The sequence below is a fragment of the Crocodylus siamensis genome, chromosome 1, assembly GCF_052110815.1.
Source record: "Crocodylus siamensis isolate JL-2025a chromosome 1, ASM5211081v1, whole genome shotgun sequence".
Classification (NCBI taxonomy): Eukaryota; Metazoa; Chordata; order Crocodylia; family Crocodylidae; genus Crocodylus; species Crocodylus siamensis.
In genome coordinates this window covers 271,177,812-271,194,821 of record NC_143395.1, presented here as the reverse complement: position 1 = coordinate 271,194,821, position 17,010 = coordinate 271,177,812, and the positions used below count along the sequence as shown (strand labels likewise).

The 17,010-nt window shown below is 39.1% G+C and overlaps 1 protein-coding gene across 1 annotated transcript in view; it reads left to right on the top strand.

Annotated features, from left to right (window-relative positions):
- PHEX (phosphate regulating endopeptidase X-linked) overlaps positions 1-17,010 on the top strand; it is a 175,620-nt gene that overhangs the window by 120,977 nt on the left and 37,633 nt on the right. The window contains exons 13-14 of the mRNA XM_090062296.1: positions 3,194-3,271; positions 10,325-10,428. Coding sequence (XP_089918422.1) covers positions 3,194-3,271; positions 10,325-10,428 — 182 coding nt within the window. The remainder of the gene's footprint in view (positions 1-3,193; positions 3,272-10,324; positions 10,429-17,010) is intronic.

Genomic DNA, 17,010 nt, shown 5'->3' with positions numbered 1-17,010 from the left:
CTCTCATCACAACATGCTTAGCAAATACACAAAAGCAAAGGTAACATATGAAGTTTTATTTTTTGTCACCAGGTTTAGAATTTTTATAAAATCTGGTATATACTGTAAAAAAAAAAAGGCAACATTTATGATTATTAACTATACTAATATGCAGTGTGTCTTGCCATTACCCCCCCCTACCCCCACAACCTCGTTTTGTTTTTCTGGCACGCTGGCACTCCGGCACCTTCCAAGATGGACATTGTGTTTTTTTTGGCACTCCGGCCAAAAACTGTTGCCTAACCCTGCTTTAGTGCTTTTTCTTGGAAAGCAGTCTGGAAAATGCCATTTTTAAAAAAGATCTAATGTTGTTCAAAACAGGGTAAATTCACTTTTGTTATACACTGAAATAGTCAGCTAATTTTTTGCTTATAGCTTTGTTCTGATTGGAGCTTTCATAATTCAGCATAATAGCGGAGTAGTTAATCCACACAGAATCTGTCAAAACCACTATGGATTTATGTAAGTTGCATTATAAATCAGTTTTAAAGGGCAGTTGTTTATCAGCTATTATAAATGATTTTGTTTATTGTGTTGATTTAATCAAAAATGTTAAGGGGCTCAATTATGTAGATGCAACACAAAGGCTGCTTAATTAAGTGATTAAAATGATAACTTTGAAATACATGCAAGACATTTGAGACCAGCTTAACTCATTTAGGCAGCCAACTTAGTGGAAATTAAAACTGATGAGTTTTTCTACTTGCTTCCTTGAGACTGATATAACAAATAGCTTTGGAAACATCTAAAATAAAGAAATCAAATGTTCTAACCCCTTACAAAAGTGCAGCCAGATGGACAAGACAGCATAGTCAGGGTAAAAAATAGATGCTGCTGATTATATGCAATCTCACAAATGAATTGTGGTTCTCCCTTTTTCTCAGGCATTTAAAGTACCTTGAACACCTTCTAAGCCTCATGGAAAACTGAGAAAACATTCTATTGAGAGATAATTTGGCTCATTTCATATTTCCTGTACAGCATTTGTCTTCTATTGTTTTTCTATCACTGGGGCTATTTGCATGACAATTGGATCTTTCTTGCTTAAGAGTTCATCTGCTCCTGCTGCTAATTTCCCACCTGAAGTCGTAATCTTCTGTTTGTGACATCTTAATTAGCCATATAGCAATTAATTGTGATGTCACAAGTGGAAGATTATAATTTTGGGATTGAAGTGAGCTCTAAGAATAGATGAACTCTCAAGAAATAAATGATCTGTTTTCTTGCAAATGTTTTTTATGAAAGGATGGAAAATAATTTGGGGTAAATCTATTAACCCTCCTTCAAGTGATCTAGTTATTGGAATTTCTCTAATTTTTATTATTCTCATTCTTGTCACTTCTTTTATAGGAGGTCCTGGTGCATGGGGGATTAGATTTTGATCTTTCTGGGATGGCAGAAGAAATTTTTTTAGTTCTGGTATTTTGTGGCCTTAATGCTATAAGCAGGATTGTAGCATGGAGTAAATTAGCCTTTAGAGGCTGAAATTGGTACGTAGGTGAACTGAGTTGCTTATCCTGGTTATGTTGCTGATGATTTTCACAAGATGCTGTTGCTTTTTTAATATAGGGGGATGGCCACTAGGGTGAAATGACTCCAAGGTGGCAGATGAGTTTTTTCTCCGTTATTTCAAAATTTCCAGTCATCTTGGTTTATAAGGCCTTAGTCTATTAGATTACATATGGGCAATGTGGTATCCACATGGAGGCTGGAAATCAATTTGGTACACCATGTGGACTCTTGGGTCTCCTCACATTGAAGAGATTGCTGGGTTGGAGATAAACACAGTTTCTTTCAAAGGCCCGAACAGTTCATTAGAGTTTTCCTTTTTCAGCTTCCATATGGTTTCAGATTTTTGTATTTGAAAGATGCCATTACTAGAGGGAAAAATTTATGGAAAAGTTTTGTAGTACAAAAAGGTACCTTCCTATAAAACACGGATTTAAAACATTGTACTGTCTCACTTGATCACATTAGTCTAGTCCATGTACTTGTCAGATTTTGTTTGTTTTCTCATCTTCTAGTCTTTTTCTCTCTTTGTGCTTTTTGTCTTAAAAACAAATTGTTTCCATGGCAACTATGGCTGGATGTCCTTTGTGTGGGCAAAGCTTAGTGCCTTCCATGAGTCACTATAAAGTCAGTTTGCATAATTGTTTGCAATTTGTACCATATTTTGTCACATGTAAGTGCTCAAGTCATAGCTTTTATGGTCACATATGGTGTGGGTATGTCCTCGCAAAAACACTAAGGAAAATTTGTATTGTTTAAACAAGTTATTGCTTTTTTATTAAACCAAGGAATTCAGAGCTTGTTATTGGGAGCAAATATTTTAAGAAGTGGATTATGTTAAAATAGAGAAGTGCAAAGAGTTTAGACTCCTCTGAAAGAATGAATCTGGCTCAATAGAGTGGTCAAACGAAATCATGTGCTCCATCAAACAATGTTCACCTCATGCATACTATCATACATTGATTTGTCTTAAAGAAAACAGTGTTAGTTTACACCTGTGAAGGCTCTGACCCTTTCATATTCCTATCCAAATAAATTTGCACAACTGGACTTGAGCAGCTGCTTTATGTAGTTGTGACCATCTTTTAGAGATGCTGTAGAAAATATCATGTGACCATAAGATTATCTCTGCTTGCAGTTCCTTACTGAGATTCAGCTCTTGCTAAGGATCAACTGAGTTCTTGTGTAAACTGGAAGCGGAACCTAGCCCTCAATGAGAGACCTATGGCAGGCCAAGCTGGAGATCTCCACTGAGAAATGCATAGCATCCTCCTTCTCTCCTTCCATACACACCAAAACCCATAAATAAGGCAAAGGACTGCCCTAGAATGGATGCTCAGAGCTGCATTCAGGTTCTCTTTCTCAGGCATGTGTTCAAGGCTGCTCTAAGGGTGGCTACATTCGAAGCATGAAGTGGGAGCAAATAGGCAGGACATGTGTCATGGCAGCACCCCTGGGTGATGTCCGCATGCCCAGTGTCCCACAGTGGAGTTGATTAGTTGTGCCTACTTTTCCAATAACGGGTTGTGGTGAAAACTAGATGATCTCTGAGACAGCAAGAGTACCATGCAGTAGGAATAGTATGAGGAAAGAGATGTACCTTGAAATGATTAAACTTACAAATGCTTTTTCTTTTCCCCCAAAGGCAAGAGCTGTTATGGCAAAAGTGGGATACCCTGAGTTCATAATGAATGACACATATATTATTGAAGATGTCAAAACAGTAAGTGTAACATTTATAGTTTTCTTTTTTTACTGTTATTGCAACCATTCCCTTCAACCATCCAAAATCAAAGCAGGTATTTTAAACAAATGTAGTGGAGCCCCCTCTACATGTTACAGATATTGTGCAATTAACTGGTTAATTGCACAATTACTTGGAGACCAGCTACATGTACAAAGTAGCTATCATCACACAATGAAAAACTCCAACCAGCTATAAAGTTAGACCTAAAAAAATGTGTACTAACTTTATAGCTGGTTGCTATCGGGTTTTCGTTTGCATGTGGAACAGGGTCTCTCTTGCAGCTGGGAGCCACATCAGCTAACAAGGTTCCCAGCTGCAGGGGTGAACCATGCCCAGAATGAAACCTCTGAGCCCTAGGGTTCTTGACAGTTGTGATCCCCAGGGTCCAGGGGTTTCACTCTGGGCATGGTGCACCCCAGATGTGGGATCCTACTTCTTGGCAGTCAGGGGAATCTCAGGATTGTGCTTCCCCCGCACTGACAATAAGGCACAGTGGGGATTGAATGCGCAGTCCCACAGTCACACTTCCTGCCATGCACATGTGGAGATGCAATTGTGTGAACTGCGCATTAGATCCCATCAGCCCTTAGCTTCATGAGTAGATGGGGCCTATAGTTCATTCCTTTCTTTGCATATTCATTCTTTCCTTTGCAGTTTTGCCTCCCCTACATCATACAGAATGTCTGTGGTACAACTATGCATTTGGACCCCTATTTCACCAGTCCCAGTTTAGTGATTTAATAACAAGACCATCCTACTCTGAGAACATGGAGAACTTTAAAAAATACATGCTTCTACTCAGAACTCTACAGGGTTTACCATGTCTGAGGCAGGTCTTAGGAACATGGGACCAAGCCTATCCCACCTATCCAAATATGCTGACACTGGAAGTTTGTCCCTGAGGCTTTTCTGGACTCGTCCCCAGTATTTGCCCACTAAAGGCTTGAAGGCAGGCTCTGGGGACAAATCTGGAGCAGCCTCAGGTGAGCTTCTGGCTCTGAAGTGCAGTGGTGCACACTCAGGGCATGCTCAGCCCAGTTCGGAGGGCTGATTCTAGACCTTTGACTCAGTCTTTGACTCAGTCTAGACAAGCTATAAGGAGTAAAACTCAGGAAGAGCAAAGAAACGGTGGAGAGAGCACCTTTACAATCTGTTTGAATGAGATTGAGGATGAGACTGGAGTAACCTTTCAGGGTTATTTGCTAGCGTAAGAAGTATGACTGGTAAAAGGCATTTGCAAACTGGGCCTAATTTTTTTTTAAATAGATAATTGCAGACTCTATACATCCAATTGCCTGCCTTTTTTCTGTATGGCTAATTGTGAAAATTTTGGAAATCTATCAGGAAACTTTTAGCAATATAGATCTTCATGTTTTCAGACACTGCCTTCAGCAATGATAAAGCATCCAGGCTAAGTTCATTGGAAGTAGAACTATGCAAATATATATGTAATAAAGTGCAACATAAATAAAAAATAAACTTCTTCCAAGTATTTGTGACATTCATGAAAATGTGGCTAAAGCAAACTTTTTAAAAGCAGCAGTGGCCCTGCTTTAATACTGAAATAGTTTTTTATAATGATACCTGTTGAACTATATGTTTTTGCATGTTTCCAGCAGGTCAATAGTAATATCATCAATAGTTTTTATAAACGTAAAATGTTCAGGTATGAAAACTCACAATAAATGATACAGCAATTATTCTTCATGATAATTTTCTAAGCACACACAGGTTCACATAGCTGTAGTTTGATTCAAGTGCTCATGTGCATCTCTCTCTAATTCAGAATAAAGTATATCACCTAAAATTACACAAAATGGTTTAATTACAACTTTTATTTTAAGTACCAATATAAAGAGGGGACTCTAGTGATTGACCTAGCATGATGATTTTTGAAGAAAATAAATATTTGTGCTCTAGCAATTGCTTTGAGGTACTGATTTATTCATATGAACATGTAATTATGTAGTAATGACCTCAATTTGTTGATGGTACAGTCTGGGTGTAAACCACTGATCTACAGGTGAAATCCCCTCTATCCAATTATCAATCATCTGAACTGCCCAAGATAAGCAATCCTGTTTTTTTCTTCTCTTTACAACTGTTGTGATAAAACATTCATTAGTCCTCAAAGGGTATACTTTGAAAAATAAATAGCTGATGTCAAATATTAAAACTCCCAAGAAAGAACACTGTTTGCTCACAGACTTCTCATGTTTAAATGCATGTTTTGGCTTAGCTTGTACTCATCAGTTTTCAGACTCATTAATTCTTTGTGTGTGCCTCAGGCTCAGATTAAATGTAGTTCTGTCCTTTCCTAGAAGAAAATAATATTAAAAAATTCGAAGCCCCTCATTTTACAAACGGTTTGAGAATTTGGTTTCCTTCCAAAAAGAAAATTTTACAAACATTATTATATTTAAAAGATCCAGTACTGTTTAGTGAACGGCGCAGCAGGTATTTGAAACAAAACTCATCATGAAATAAGTCTTAGAATTAAAAATGCTGTAGGACAATGGCTATGACTTCCTCTATTCCTGTATTACACATCCCATCACACTGGAGCTTTGAGGTTAACTGAGACCCATGTGCTCTATTATACTGAAAGTAGGAGTAGTAAGTAATTATAATTATACATGTGAATGAAATACAGGTATTTGGATGTGGAGTGTTTGCAAGTCTGCTTTAGCAATGCAATGTTTGCAAAATGAGTAGGAAAACATGAAACAATGGGAAAGTAGTTTTAAATTTGGTCAGCCAGGACATAGTCATGGTGGTTAAAAGGAGTGGTGACTACTGCTACCTTGGGTAGGCTTAAAGGCCTACATTTTTAAAGCAATTGGTGATAGTTGGGTATTTATGGAAACTGGTCTCCTAAATATTTTTACAAATCTGACTAGAGAGAATAGCTGGCCTGATTTTTCAAAAGTGCAGAACACTAGAGATCTCACTGAAGATGCTGGCAGCAGTAAATGTCCATACTTCTGATAACCAGGCCAGACATAGTCAGTGTAAGTAATGAATAGACATTTTGAAATGTCTTCTGTATCCCTGAATTTCATTTCAGAAGTTATCAGGACTGTATTTGGATCTTTTGTCTGCATTTTCAAATTGCTGTACCCATGTCCTGTTGTAAACATTTGCAAAAGATAATAGGAAATTGTTGCCGAGTTCTTAACAGGGCTGTCGTTTACCTATGATGCTATTAAGTAGTTCATTTGGTTAACATGAAGTAGGTTCTTGAGTATTAACTGACACAGCAAAATGCCATTGGGTGCATTTACATGTGAAATGAGTGTGACACAATAAACTCTGGCACGGTTTGCACCACAATTTATTGCTCCTGGGTGTAGCATTTATGGGTGTGCCGAGGACCACAGCTCATTGAACCAGGGTGGCACAGCCTGAGCTGGTAGGGAGCCTCGGGTCAGCCTGCCAGCCCAGGGCTGCTCTGACCTGGCTCAGCGTAATAAAGAGGGGCTGGCTGGGGCATGAGGGTACTCCAGTGTGGGGAAGCTGAATGGCAGCCCCCACACTGTAGCACCCTCATGCTCCAGCCTGCCCCATTATGGTCTACACATGCATTGCAGTGGAGTCAATAACTCCGCCAAGGATAGTACATGTATTGGGCCGTACCAACCTATGACAGAGCTAAGTAATTTACTCCAGCCTAATAGCTCAGCAAGTGTGGATGGAGATGCTTCACTGTAGAGCTAATTAAGCAGCTCCACTGTAAGCATCTCATGTAGATGCCCCCATTGGGTATGATATATTTTTATTTCATAGTAGTTGTACCTGTCTTATAAACTGCAGTGATAGGCATGTGATAAATTGCAGATCTTTGTGAAAAACAGCAATATTTTATCAAGCAGCTTTGATTGCCTTACCTACCCTCTGCTGTTCTTTTCTTTTCCCCAGAGGTTGATTCTAATGTGTCTAGCTATTCTAAACTTTGCATGGCTTGATATAGCAATTGGATTTTTTTAAAAAGGAATATTTCCTTTTTTCCATCAGTTGTGAAAAATTTCCTGCTAATTACACAGTTCCAAAACTCAACACAAATATTCTGTAATCCTCATCCAGTGTATCACAACTAGGAAGGACCAGAAAAGAAAGCTTTCTATGATGGGGAATTGGAGAGTTTCACTTTTTAGCTTTCATGTGGGATAGTTTTCATTTGCCTTTAATCTCAGAAGGTCCTAAAATGTCAGATTGAAGTTGTAAATAAGGCTGGCTGGAAAATTAAAACATTTTTTACTAGCCCCCCTTAATCTGCATAAAATTTGTCCTGTGATTTTATTAGAAAACTGTGAATTTGGATTTGGTTATGATATTTTATGTATTGGTGTTAAATCATTTCCAGAAACTTTCAAGGTTCTCATTGGGCTTACCCCTGCCACTCCTCATCTAACCAAGCCTATAGGCATGTGCCGAATTAGTGAGGCTGCTTTAGGATCATCCCCAGTGGCTGCTCTGAAGCACACTGGAGAGATAGCTCTTGAGAGTGACTTCAGAAGTCTGCTCCAAACAACCTCACTGATGAACTTCGAGATTTGGAGTGGGCTTCTGGTTGGTTGGGGAAAGGGTGTTTGGGCCTATCCTTGCCAAGACATGTTACTGCTGTAGTGTAATCAAGCCCATTGTAAATTTTGTCCCGAACACCTAGAATAATACAAACTGGGTCCAATATAATTTTAAACAATAATTTTTAAAACTAAAGTATTTGCATTTTTTTTGTAACATTTGTGGCAAAAGTATGTCATCCTGAATTCATTTGATAAAACTATAATATTATATCACACTCCTGTGTATTTTTATAGCTACATATATAACTCTATCACTGATAGATCAAGATACTATATTTACTTGAATACAAGATGAGGTCCCCTTCAGTTAGTATGGGGAAAAAGGCTCTCATCTTATAAATTCTCACTGAATTTATTGCATTCAAGAAATTCTCACTGAATACATTGTCTAGCATTAAACTACAGTACTGTCAAAACTAATTCAGAACATGTCCTCAGCAATAGAAGCCATCTAACAAGCTGATTAAATGCAGCCAACACTGAGTATTGCCCATGTTGGACCAAAAGAATAAGTTGTTATAACCCATATGAATAAGACATGTGATAGTGCCCATCAAATGCAGCCCGCTCACTACTGACTCTTTTTCAGGTTATGGTGAGCCACAGCACTGCATACTCAGAATCCCTCTGTCAGCCGCCCCTCTCAGCCTGGTGCATAGGATTGATTTGTGTGGCCTTGCCCTCCATGAGCTGAAGCCTGACTGGTTTGCCCTGTGCCTCACCTGCACATACATTTTTGGACTTATAACAAGAACACCCAGTTCCAGTCATAAGTGGGCCCTACTTAGCACATAGCTCCTTTGTGGGGGGTATCTGGAGTATATACATATACTGAGGAGTGCTGAGCTGTGGGGTCATCATAGAGGGCAGGGTCATACTAATCATATGTGTCAGGCTGAGAGAGGGAGTGACAGAGGAAGTGTGAATGAACTGTATGCAAGGTCATGGCTCACCATAGCTTGAAATGTCGGTGGCTCTGGTGGGGCTAGTCCAGTGAACTACATGTTAAATCATGAGACTTTTGGCTTTTGGATAATACCATGCATAGTTTGTTACATATAAGTACAGTAAAATCCCTATTATCCAGCAGTTGGGAAACTGGAACACTTTATTAACCAGATTTTCCGTCTGGCTGGGGGTTGGGCATTGGGGAAGTGCGAAAGCTTGCACACAGCATCCATGGCCACCCACCACCCTGTGCTACAGCTGCTTTGCGTGTGGCTGCTGACACCTCCCTCCCCACCCCCCCACTCCATGTCCGGCCAAAAACCACTGGCTCAGGTAACTGGCATTTTTGGATACCCGGCACCCTGCATTCCCCACTTGTGCTGGATAACAGGGATTTTACTATAGATGTCAGAAGTGCTCCTTAAATGTAGGTTTATGAGGTATTTGTGCCACAATTTGTGTAAATTCTGAAGGAACCAAGTCTATGGTTACTACATGCAAATTGCTACATCCGTGTTTAATTTCAAGGTTGTTGTTTTTCAAATTTGTTTTTTGTTTCCACATGCTCAGGAAGAGCAGGATATGACAGGAAGGGGAAGGGGAAGAGACTATCAGGGAAAAGAGTTGTGGGGGGAAGCAGAGAGCAAAAGGCTGTTTAATCCCCTCATTTTATTTTCCTTGCTCCAGCAATTGGAGGGGGATAAATTCAAGGCAAACCTCCAATAATTAGATTCTATACCTGGAAAATGGTAACAAATGTATACATTTTTCATATTTAGAATCTAATTATTGGGGGTTATCTTATAATCAGGCTTATCTTCTGTTCAATTAAATATGGTATATATCTGATCTTCAAAAGTAAAGCACCCTAATTCTTGCATACTTGTGAATGTGGTCCTATCTTTTGAATTACTTATTTGGGTATAAATTTGGGATACGCTTGAATTATTTGTAATATAGTAGCATGTGAGGTGAGGCCTACTCAGAATATCAAGGACCCATCATGCTAGTTGCTGTACAAATGCATTGTAAGAGATGGTATGTTCCCAAGCAGTGTACAGTATAACTGGTTAAGATGGACAAAAATTGCTTGTTTCAGTTTTACAGGTGAAGTGCTAGGTAGGCTCGTTTAGCTTCTGAGACAGGGTGGGACCCAGATCTCCTAAAACTGTCTGCAGTGTCTTTACTGGGAAACTATCCTGCTTCCCAAAGCAGGGTGCAGGTACTGAGTATCCTTCTCTTCGGGGCTGATCATGACCTTTTATCTGAAGCAAGATTTCTCAAGTATTTTTCTGCGCAGAGATTCTTGGGCAGCTGTGTGCAATGGTGTGAATTTTTTCCTAGCTCTTGCAGTGTGAATAATGCCACTACCTTAACAATTACAGCTAAAAACTATGTGGTTGTCATGTTAATGTGAAAGATCCTTTAAAAAAAATTATATCCTCTCTATATCTGTTGGTCATGTTTCAGCAATGGTTATGATTTATTTATACAGATGAAATTTTCAGAAAATGACTATTTTGGCAATGTACTACAGACCCGCAAGTACACGGCCCAGTCTGACTTCTATTGGCTTAGAAAAGAAGTTCCAAAAACTGAGTGAGTAAACAAATGTGTATATATAGCACACGTGTATGTTGGAAAAATACTACAAAAGAAGAAAAATCAACTAAGCAGAAATGCATATAAACGTTTCTATGCTTAAAATCTTTTGTAAAAGTTTGGGGTGGTGATGATTTAGCAGACACTATTCATGTGCATAGAGCTTAAAGTTTGAATTTAATGAAAAATGGTAATGGAATTTCAATTAAAATTGGATTATTTCTTTTTGTCACAGTAAGAATTTGGAATGACACAGCAGGGAATTTTATGCAATACATTTTCTATGAATAGAATTGCTATTAAGAGATAATTAGTAATTACTATTAGCAGACAACATTATTAGTTACCTGCTGCTGATAGTAGTGATGTGGAATAAAAGAGAACTAATTTAATTTAACGTTTTAAAATTTATTTAAAAAAAAGCCATGAGGACATACAGAATGCCGGAACACATGCAAGTAATCAGTTCTCTTTTCTTACTGGTGGGTAATCAAATCCTTATAATGCTAATTAAAACATAAACAGAAATCAGATGTCTAATCATGTTATTTAAAATGAGCCCTTGTACATAAAAATACATATTTAAATTAAGCACCTCGGCATCACTGTGCTGATCTTATCTCTCTATAAACTCTGATATCCTTACACACAGTGGTTTGTATTTTATTTCCTGGGTGGTTTTCTTGACTTCAGTGAATCTACTCTATGGGTAAGGCATTATATTTCTTCCTACAGTAGTAAGAATGTGGCCCTCTATTTTTTAAACATAATAAGGGCTTTTAGCAGCTTAACTTCAGTGGCAATATTCACAGCTAAAATCTCATGCACGTGCTATTTTAAAATTGCAAGGGTTAATCCTGAAATGATAATTTCGAAGACTCTGCGATATCCTTGGATTCCACAGCTAGATCATAATAATATATTCGCTTTGTCCAATATGAGCTCCCATAGAGCAGTGAAATAATATTTGCTTTCTTATAGAAATGGAGATAAACATTTTTTATCTTTCATTCTCTTGAAAGAATTTTTAGTTGCACTAATGTGGACTGAATAAGTTCTTAGCATGATGGAAAATTTCAACTAGAAGGAAATTAATTGGGATATAATCTCTGAAATGTATACCTTTAGGGCCATACTCTGAGAGCTGTCACATCACTGGGATGCTTAAAAAATAAGGAATTGTTCAGCAGGAGACTGAATAATTTCTCTCTTATCCTATTTTTTTCTCTCCTTTCATTCAAAGATTTCCTGAAGGCAGCTTCTCTATCACCTTATTCATGCCCTAGTCTAGTAGATCAGTTCTCTTCTGACTTTGTCTTGCAAGCAATATTAAAAACCAGATTTAAGAAAAGATATGTAGAAATCTAATGACCACATAGAGTGAGATTGTAGGTCTTCCTGGGCATGTCTATATGCATGTTTATATGTGCCCCCAGGGTTGCAGCAAGTTGAGCCAGGTCAGAGCAGCCCTGGCTGGCAGCCTGCCTGCTTGTGGGGGGAGGTAACGGGTGGTTTGGGGGGGGTGGTCAGCCTGCCACCTTGATGATGCTCCAACCTGACTCAGTGTGCTGCAGAGATGCTAGCTGGTGCACGAGGGTGCTCCAGTGCCAGACTAGCCAGTAGGCAGACCCTGCACTGAAGCATCCTCATGCCCCAGGCAGTCAGCTCCCATGGAATGCTCCATCCACCCCACCATCTCAGCGTTCACGAGCTGCGTCGGGTACCTCGAGGTACATAGAAAAAATATATAAATCTGTGTCTATGGCTGAATCGCTGATTCTCTGAATCAGAATCAAATCTTCAGATTCAGATCTGGCTGAATCGGGACAGTGATCCAAATCAGCTAATCGAATCATGAATCAGGCTGAATCCAAATCGAATACTGCCTGCTTTGCACACCCCTATGATGCACAGAGGGAGCTGGAGTTAGAACATGACCGTCTTTTTTCACTGAAAGTTGGCATTGTGACAAACATAGGTGTCCCTCCAAAAACTGGGGAAACGATTGAAAGAATTTTCAAAATTCCCCCTCTCCCTTAGTTTTTACAGCTGACTCTAGTTTTAATAAGAGAAAATACCAGGGATGTATAGAGGAACAGCTTGCAATTAGGATGGATGAGGCACTGGAATCCATGCATGACATAAGTACTGGTGTTAGTGGCGTAGTTCAAGCAAGGGGGCTATTAGAGCAGCGGACAAGGAAAAAGATGCTAACCACAGTCAGTTGAGCTGATTAGGACAAAGGGAAGGGAAAGCTGGGGCAGGTTAAAGCAGTCCAGCTGAAAGAGGATGAAAGATGGGAGTTTTTAAAAGATTTGTCATCTGTCTCTAGGACCATACACACACCTATTTTTTTAACCCAAATTTGGATGTCCAGAGGCCAATTACCTGGTTATCTCAATGACTGGATATATCTTTTGTAGCCTTCACTGCAAATTTATAAGCAGTGTCTGTGAAATTTGTTTCTTTTTCCACAGGACACAATCTGACACTAAAATTAATATGTTCATACCTCTTTGTTTGGCACTTGTTTAATATTAATCCTCCTCCTCTGAAACCTGGACATCTTCGCTAAGATTTTTTAAGTCTGGCAAAATATTTCATCATGTTCAAATGAATTCAGATGCTGGGGAGTTGCTGACAGTCTTGTTGGGAGACTGGGAGAGACAGACTGTAAACAAGAATGACCAAAAAAGCAATAAAAACTCTAAGTACCAGGAAGCCATTTGTATCTGTTGAGCTTTCCTTGTCCCTTTTTGTTTTATTTCCCCTTTTTTTGAGGGTTCCTTGATCCCTGCCCCATTGCTGGATGTAATCTCTAGTGCTCTGTGATTTTCCCAGTTTTCCTTTATAGGTGTTACTGGGAATCAAGGTTCCAAGGTTTCCACTGTGCTTTTTGATGGCTGCAGCTCAGGAAGGTCACACCTGCATGCACTCCAGCCACATGAAAATCAGTGAGCAGGCTGCCTGAGACATACTAAGTTATTTGCTCCATAGTCCTGTACGTAGGCTAGGCTGTCCAGTCAAAGGGAAGGCTTAAGAAGCCACTTGCGGCTTTTTTCCCATTCTATGAACATCATTTTAAGTGGTGATATAGTGGGGCTTGTGTGTCTGGTATTACCACAGCTTTCACAGGCCTCCCCTATTCCTGTACCCAGGGAGAGAGAACATGTAACCTGTTCAAGGATTCTTAATGCCTGGTGACTTATTATTACAAAATAAAGTGCATTATTAATAAGTGAAATGAGGAAATATTGTTTTTTAAGATAATCTGCCATTTTACTAATTTCTTTTATGTCCTCTTCTTACAGGAGAAGGCTTCATAGTACTGTATTTCAGTTTCAAGCACCATTAATGACCCTATACTGCCTTTTATTTTGAACCAGTTTTAGTGAACTGTGAATTCATGCATTTGTAGACTTTTTTTTACAAATGATCTTTGCTATTTTATTTTTCGCTACTTCGGATTAAGAGAATCAAGCCCATGTACACCTGAATGGGTGTATGGCTCTAACGTCCTTTCAAAAACTCGTCTTAGTAAAAAATAGTTTTAGCTTTATATTTTTTGCAATTCCCTTCACTCCTTTCTCTCCCCCTGGTCTTCCAATCCTCTCTTTTCACATTGTCAGAGCAGCATGTTTACTCCAGATGGTAGAAGGGCTGATGCCACAATAATGGCATCTCAATAATAATAATAACAGGGAAATATGAACACCTACATCCTCTAAAGTCACTGTTAATGCTTTCATATCAGCTAGAAGAGGTTGCCCTTTCTCATTTCTGATAGAAATTGCTTCTTTACAGACAGTAAGTCTACAGTTCTATGCTCAGTGCTTTTCTGATTGCATGTGATGCTGCAGGACATTGCTATGCTACAAAAGGGACATGATTTCTTTACATGTAAATAACATGATGAAACCACTAATTAAAATTGTAACTAAAAGATGTTAGGGCATTTACAGGAAATTTTGATGCTATGTTCTTTCTTCTATTTTTATGGTTAGATATTATTTCACAGGAAGTATAGAAAAATCAAGTATGGTTTTAAAATTTTGGAAGAATCTAGAATATATGTCCAAATAGAGAAGGAGCAACAGTAGTTTCTTCACTTTAAATTGAATACACAAACATAATTTTTTCTTCATAAAGTCTTTAGGTGTGATTATTTCCCTTTTTAGTGAAATAAGATAAAATCTGATCTCATTGAAAGGGCACAAGATATTCAGAATAAGGTTGAGTTTAATTTTAAAACAATGCAATTTCAGTGATTTAACTATAGATGCTGCTTTTTAATATGCACATTACTGTGGTACCCAAGTGCCATGTATAAATCTATGACCTACACTATTGTTGTCAGTAAAGTACTTTCATTCTCCCTTACTCCCTGGATACAGCTAATGTTTCTATCTAGTTAAAAAATGTTTCACTGAGAAATTATTCAAGGTCATTCTTCAACCCTCATTAAATATGGGACGCTTGCAAGAAATTGGCTTTGCATAAGTTTTTGGCTCATTCTGATCTCAGAATATTCTGTTCATTACCCCAAAACATTTTGCCATGGGCTCTGTCCTCACTGAGAAAGAAATTGTTTCCAAAATAGCCAGACCCCATACTTAGTCTTCATGGTTATTATAAGGAATGTGAAGTGGATCCAGACTGAACTGGCAGCCAGTTAAATGTTCATTCTTTCTTGTAGGCTGCTCAGTGTTGCATAAATTCACATTTCTATCAGCCTTTGAAGATGGACATTTAGGCAGAATGAGATACAGTAATCTGATTTTGAAGTTAGAACTACATGGCATATAGCTCAGCACCAACAATGGGACTAAATGATGTATTTCCACTCTTTTAACTTCTTTGTTTCAGTATTCCCCAAGTGTTTGACTATAACTCATTGGCTTGAATTGACAGCACTTGGGGGTTCCAAAGTTATCTCCAATTCAAATACAAGCCAGGCCCTTCCATGGTGAGAAAAAGTTAGGTACACTCAGTGAAGCGTGGTTGCTTCCAAATGACTGCACCACATCATTCAGAATAGTTAATCTTGTTAATAGTTATTGTGAATCAATGTGAAACTGAAAAATTTTCAATCCTAGTAAATGTTTCCTTTTCTTGACCCTTCTTCACCATAAGCATGAACCTTCATCTGACTTTCTTTATCTTCCTAATTTAATACGCTGTTTCATCACATTATTACAAAGAACACTCTTGGGGGCTGGAGGGGAGTCTTCAGTTTCTCCAAAATAAACTCAGCAGGGAGCATTATCTTGGCAATTAGAGTCTACAGAATGATGGATGGGTAAGAGATGCATATAACTTCATCCTCTGATGTTTTAATTGATTAATTCTCTGGTTCCCGCAGTGTAAAATAGACTGCACAACTTTAAACATCAAGTGTGAGAAGAGAGGCAGATAAATGTATCGATTAAGGGAAGCACACTACCATTTTAAGATACCATCCTTTATTGCACAATTTAACTAAGAATTGCAATTGGCAGCAAAAGCACATTAAGAATATAACTCACCGGATAACTAATTCAGAGGCTGATGCTATTTTAAAACAGTTATGGTATACTTCAGTGATACCGGCAGCATGCATTTTCCAGGTTCTCAGTAAGTGCTCTCTTACTCTTTCTATCCCATTTTCTTCATATGTGCCATTGTGCTCTCAACTCTGTTCTCACCCAGTGCAATCTCTTAAATCCATTCTTAATGCAGATATTTAACAGATCCCAACCCAGTCTCTTCTTCCCCTGACCTACAGGCTATCCAGTTTTGGCAGAGCCATATCTAGGCATGAAGTGGCTGCTTGCTTCCAGTATCGAAGCACTGCAGACCTCCTTTATTAGAGGGTACTTAATAGTGCTGTGTGAAGCTTCAGTTGCTGATTCAATTTGGCAGAGATTTGGCCTGATTTGGTGGCTGAATTTCCGAATCCGAATTGAATCAGGAGACCCTTTAATCTCTCCAAATGGAATTGGAACCCTCTGAATCGATTTGGAAGGATGGAGAAGGATTCAACGATTCGGACATAGACACAGCTTTAAATGTTTTTTCTACATATCCCAAGGTACCAGGTGGCTTGTGAATACTGAGATGCTGGGATGGATGGAGCATCCCACAGGAGTGCAAGGGGATCCCCAGTGTGCTCAGCAGCAGACCCAGAAGTGGACCAGAAGCACTGTTGCTTCTGGATTAGGATTCGGCCAAATTGAATTTGATGGGGGGCCCCCTCTGCATCTCCCTAACTCAGCAACTGGTGCCTCCTGGGTCTGGGGGGGCACCCAGGGTCCCCCATGGCTGATCACCAAGCTGGGGAGGTGTGGGAGGGCCCCCCAGTGTGCTTGGTGGTGGACCCAGAAGTGGACCAGAACTACTTTTGGTCCACTTCTGAATTCACTGCTGAGCACACGGGGGCCCTCTCCCCCATGCTCCTGTGGGACACTTCATCTGCTCCAGCATTGCAGCATTCATGAGCTGCACCTGGTACCTCGAGGTATATAGAAAAAACATGTAAAGCTGATTCTCTGAATAAGCATTGAATCTTCAGATTTGGCCAAATCATATCAGGGATAGCAA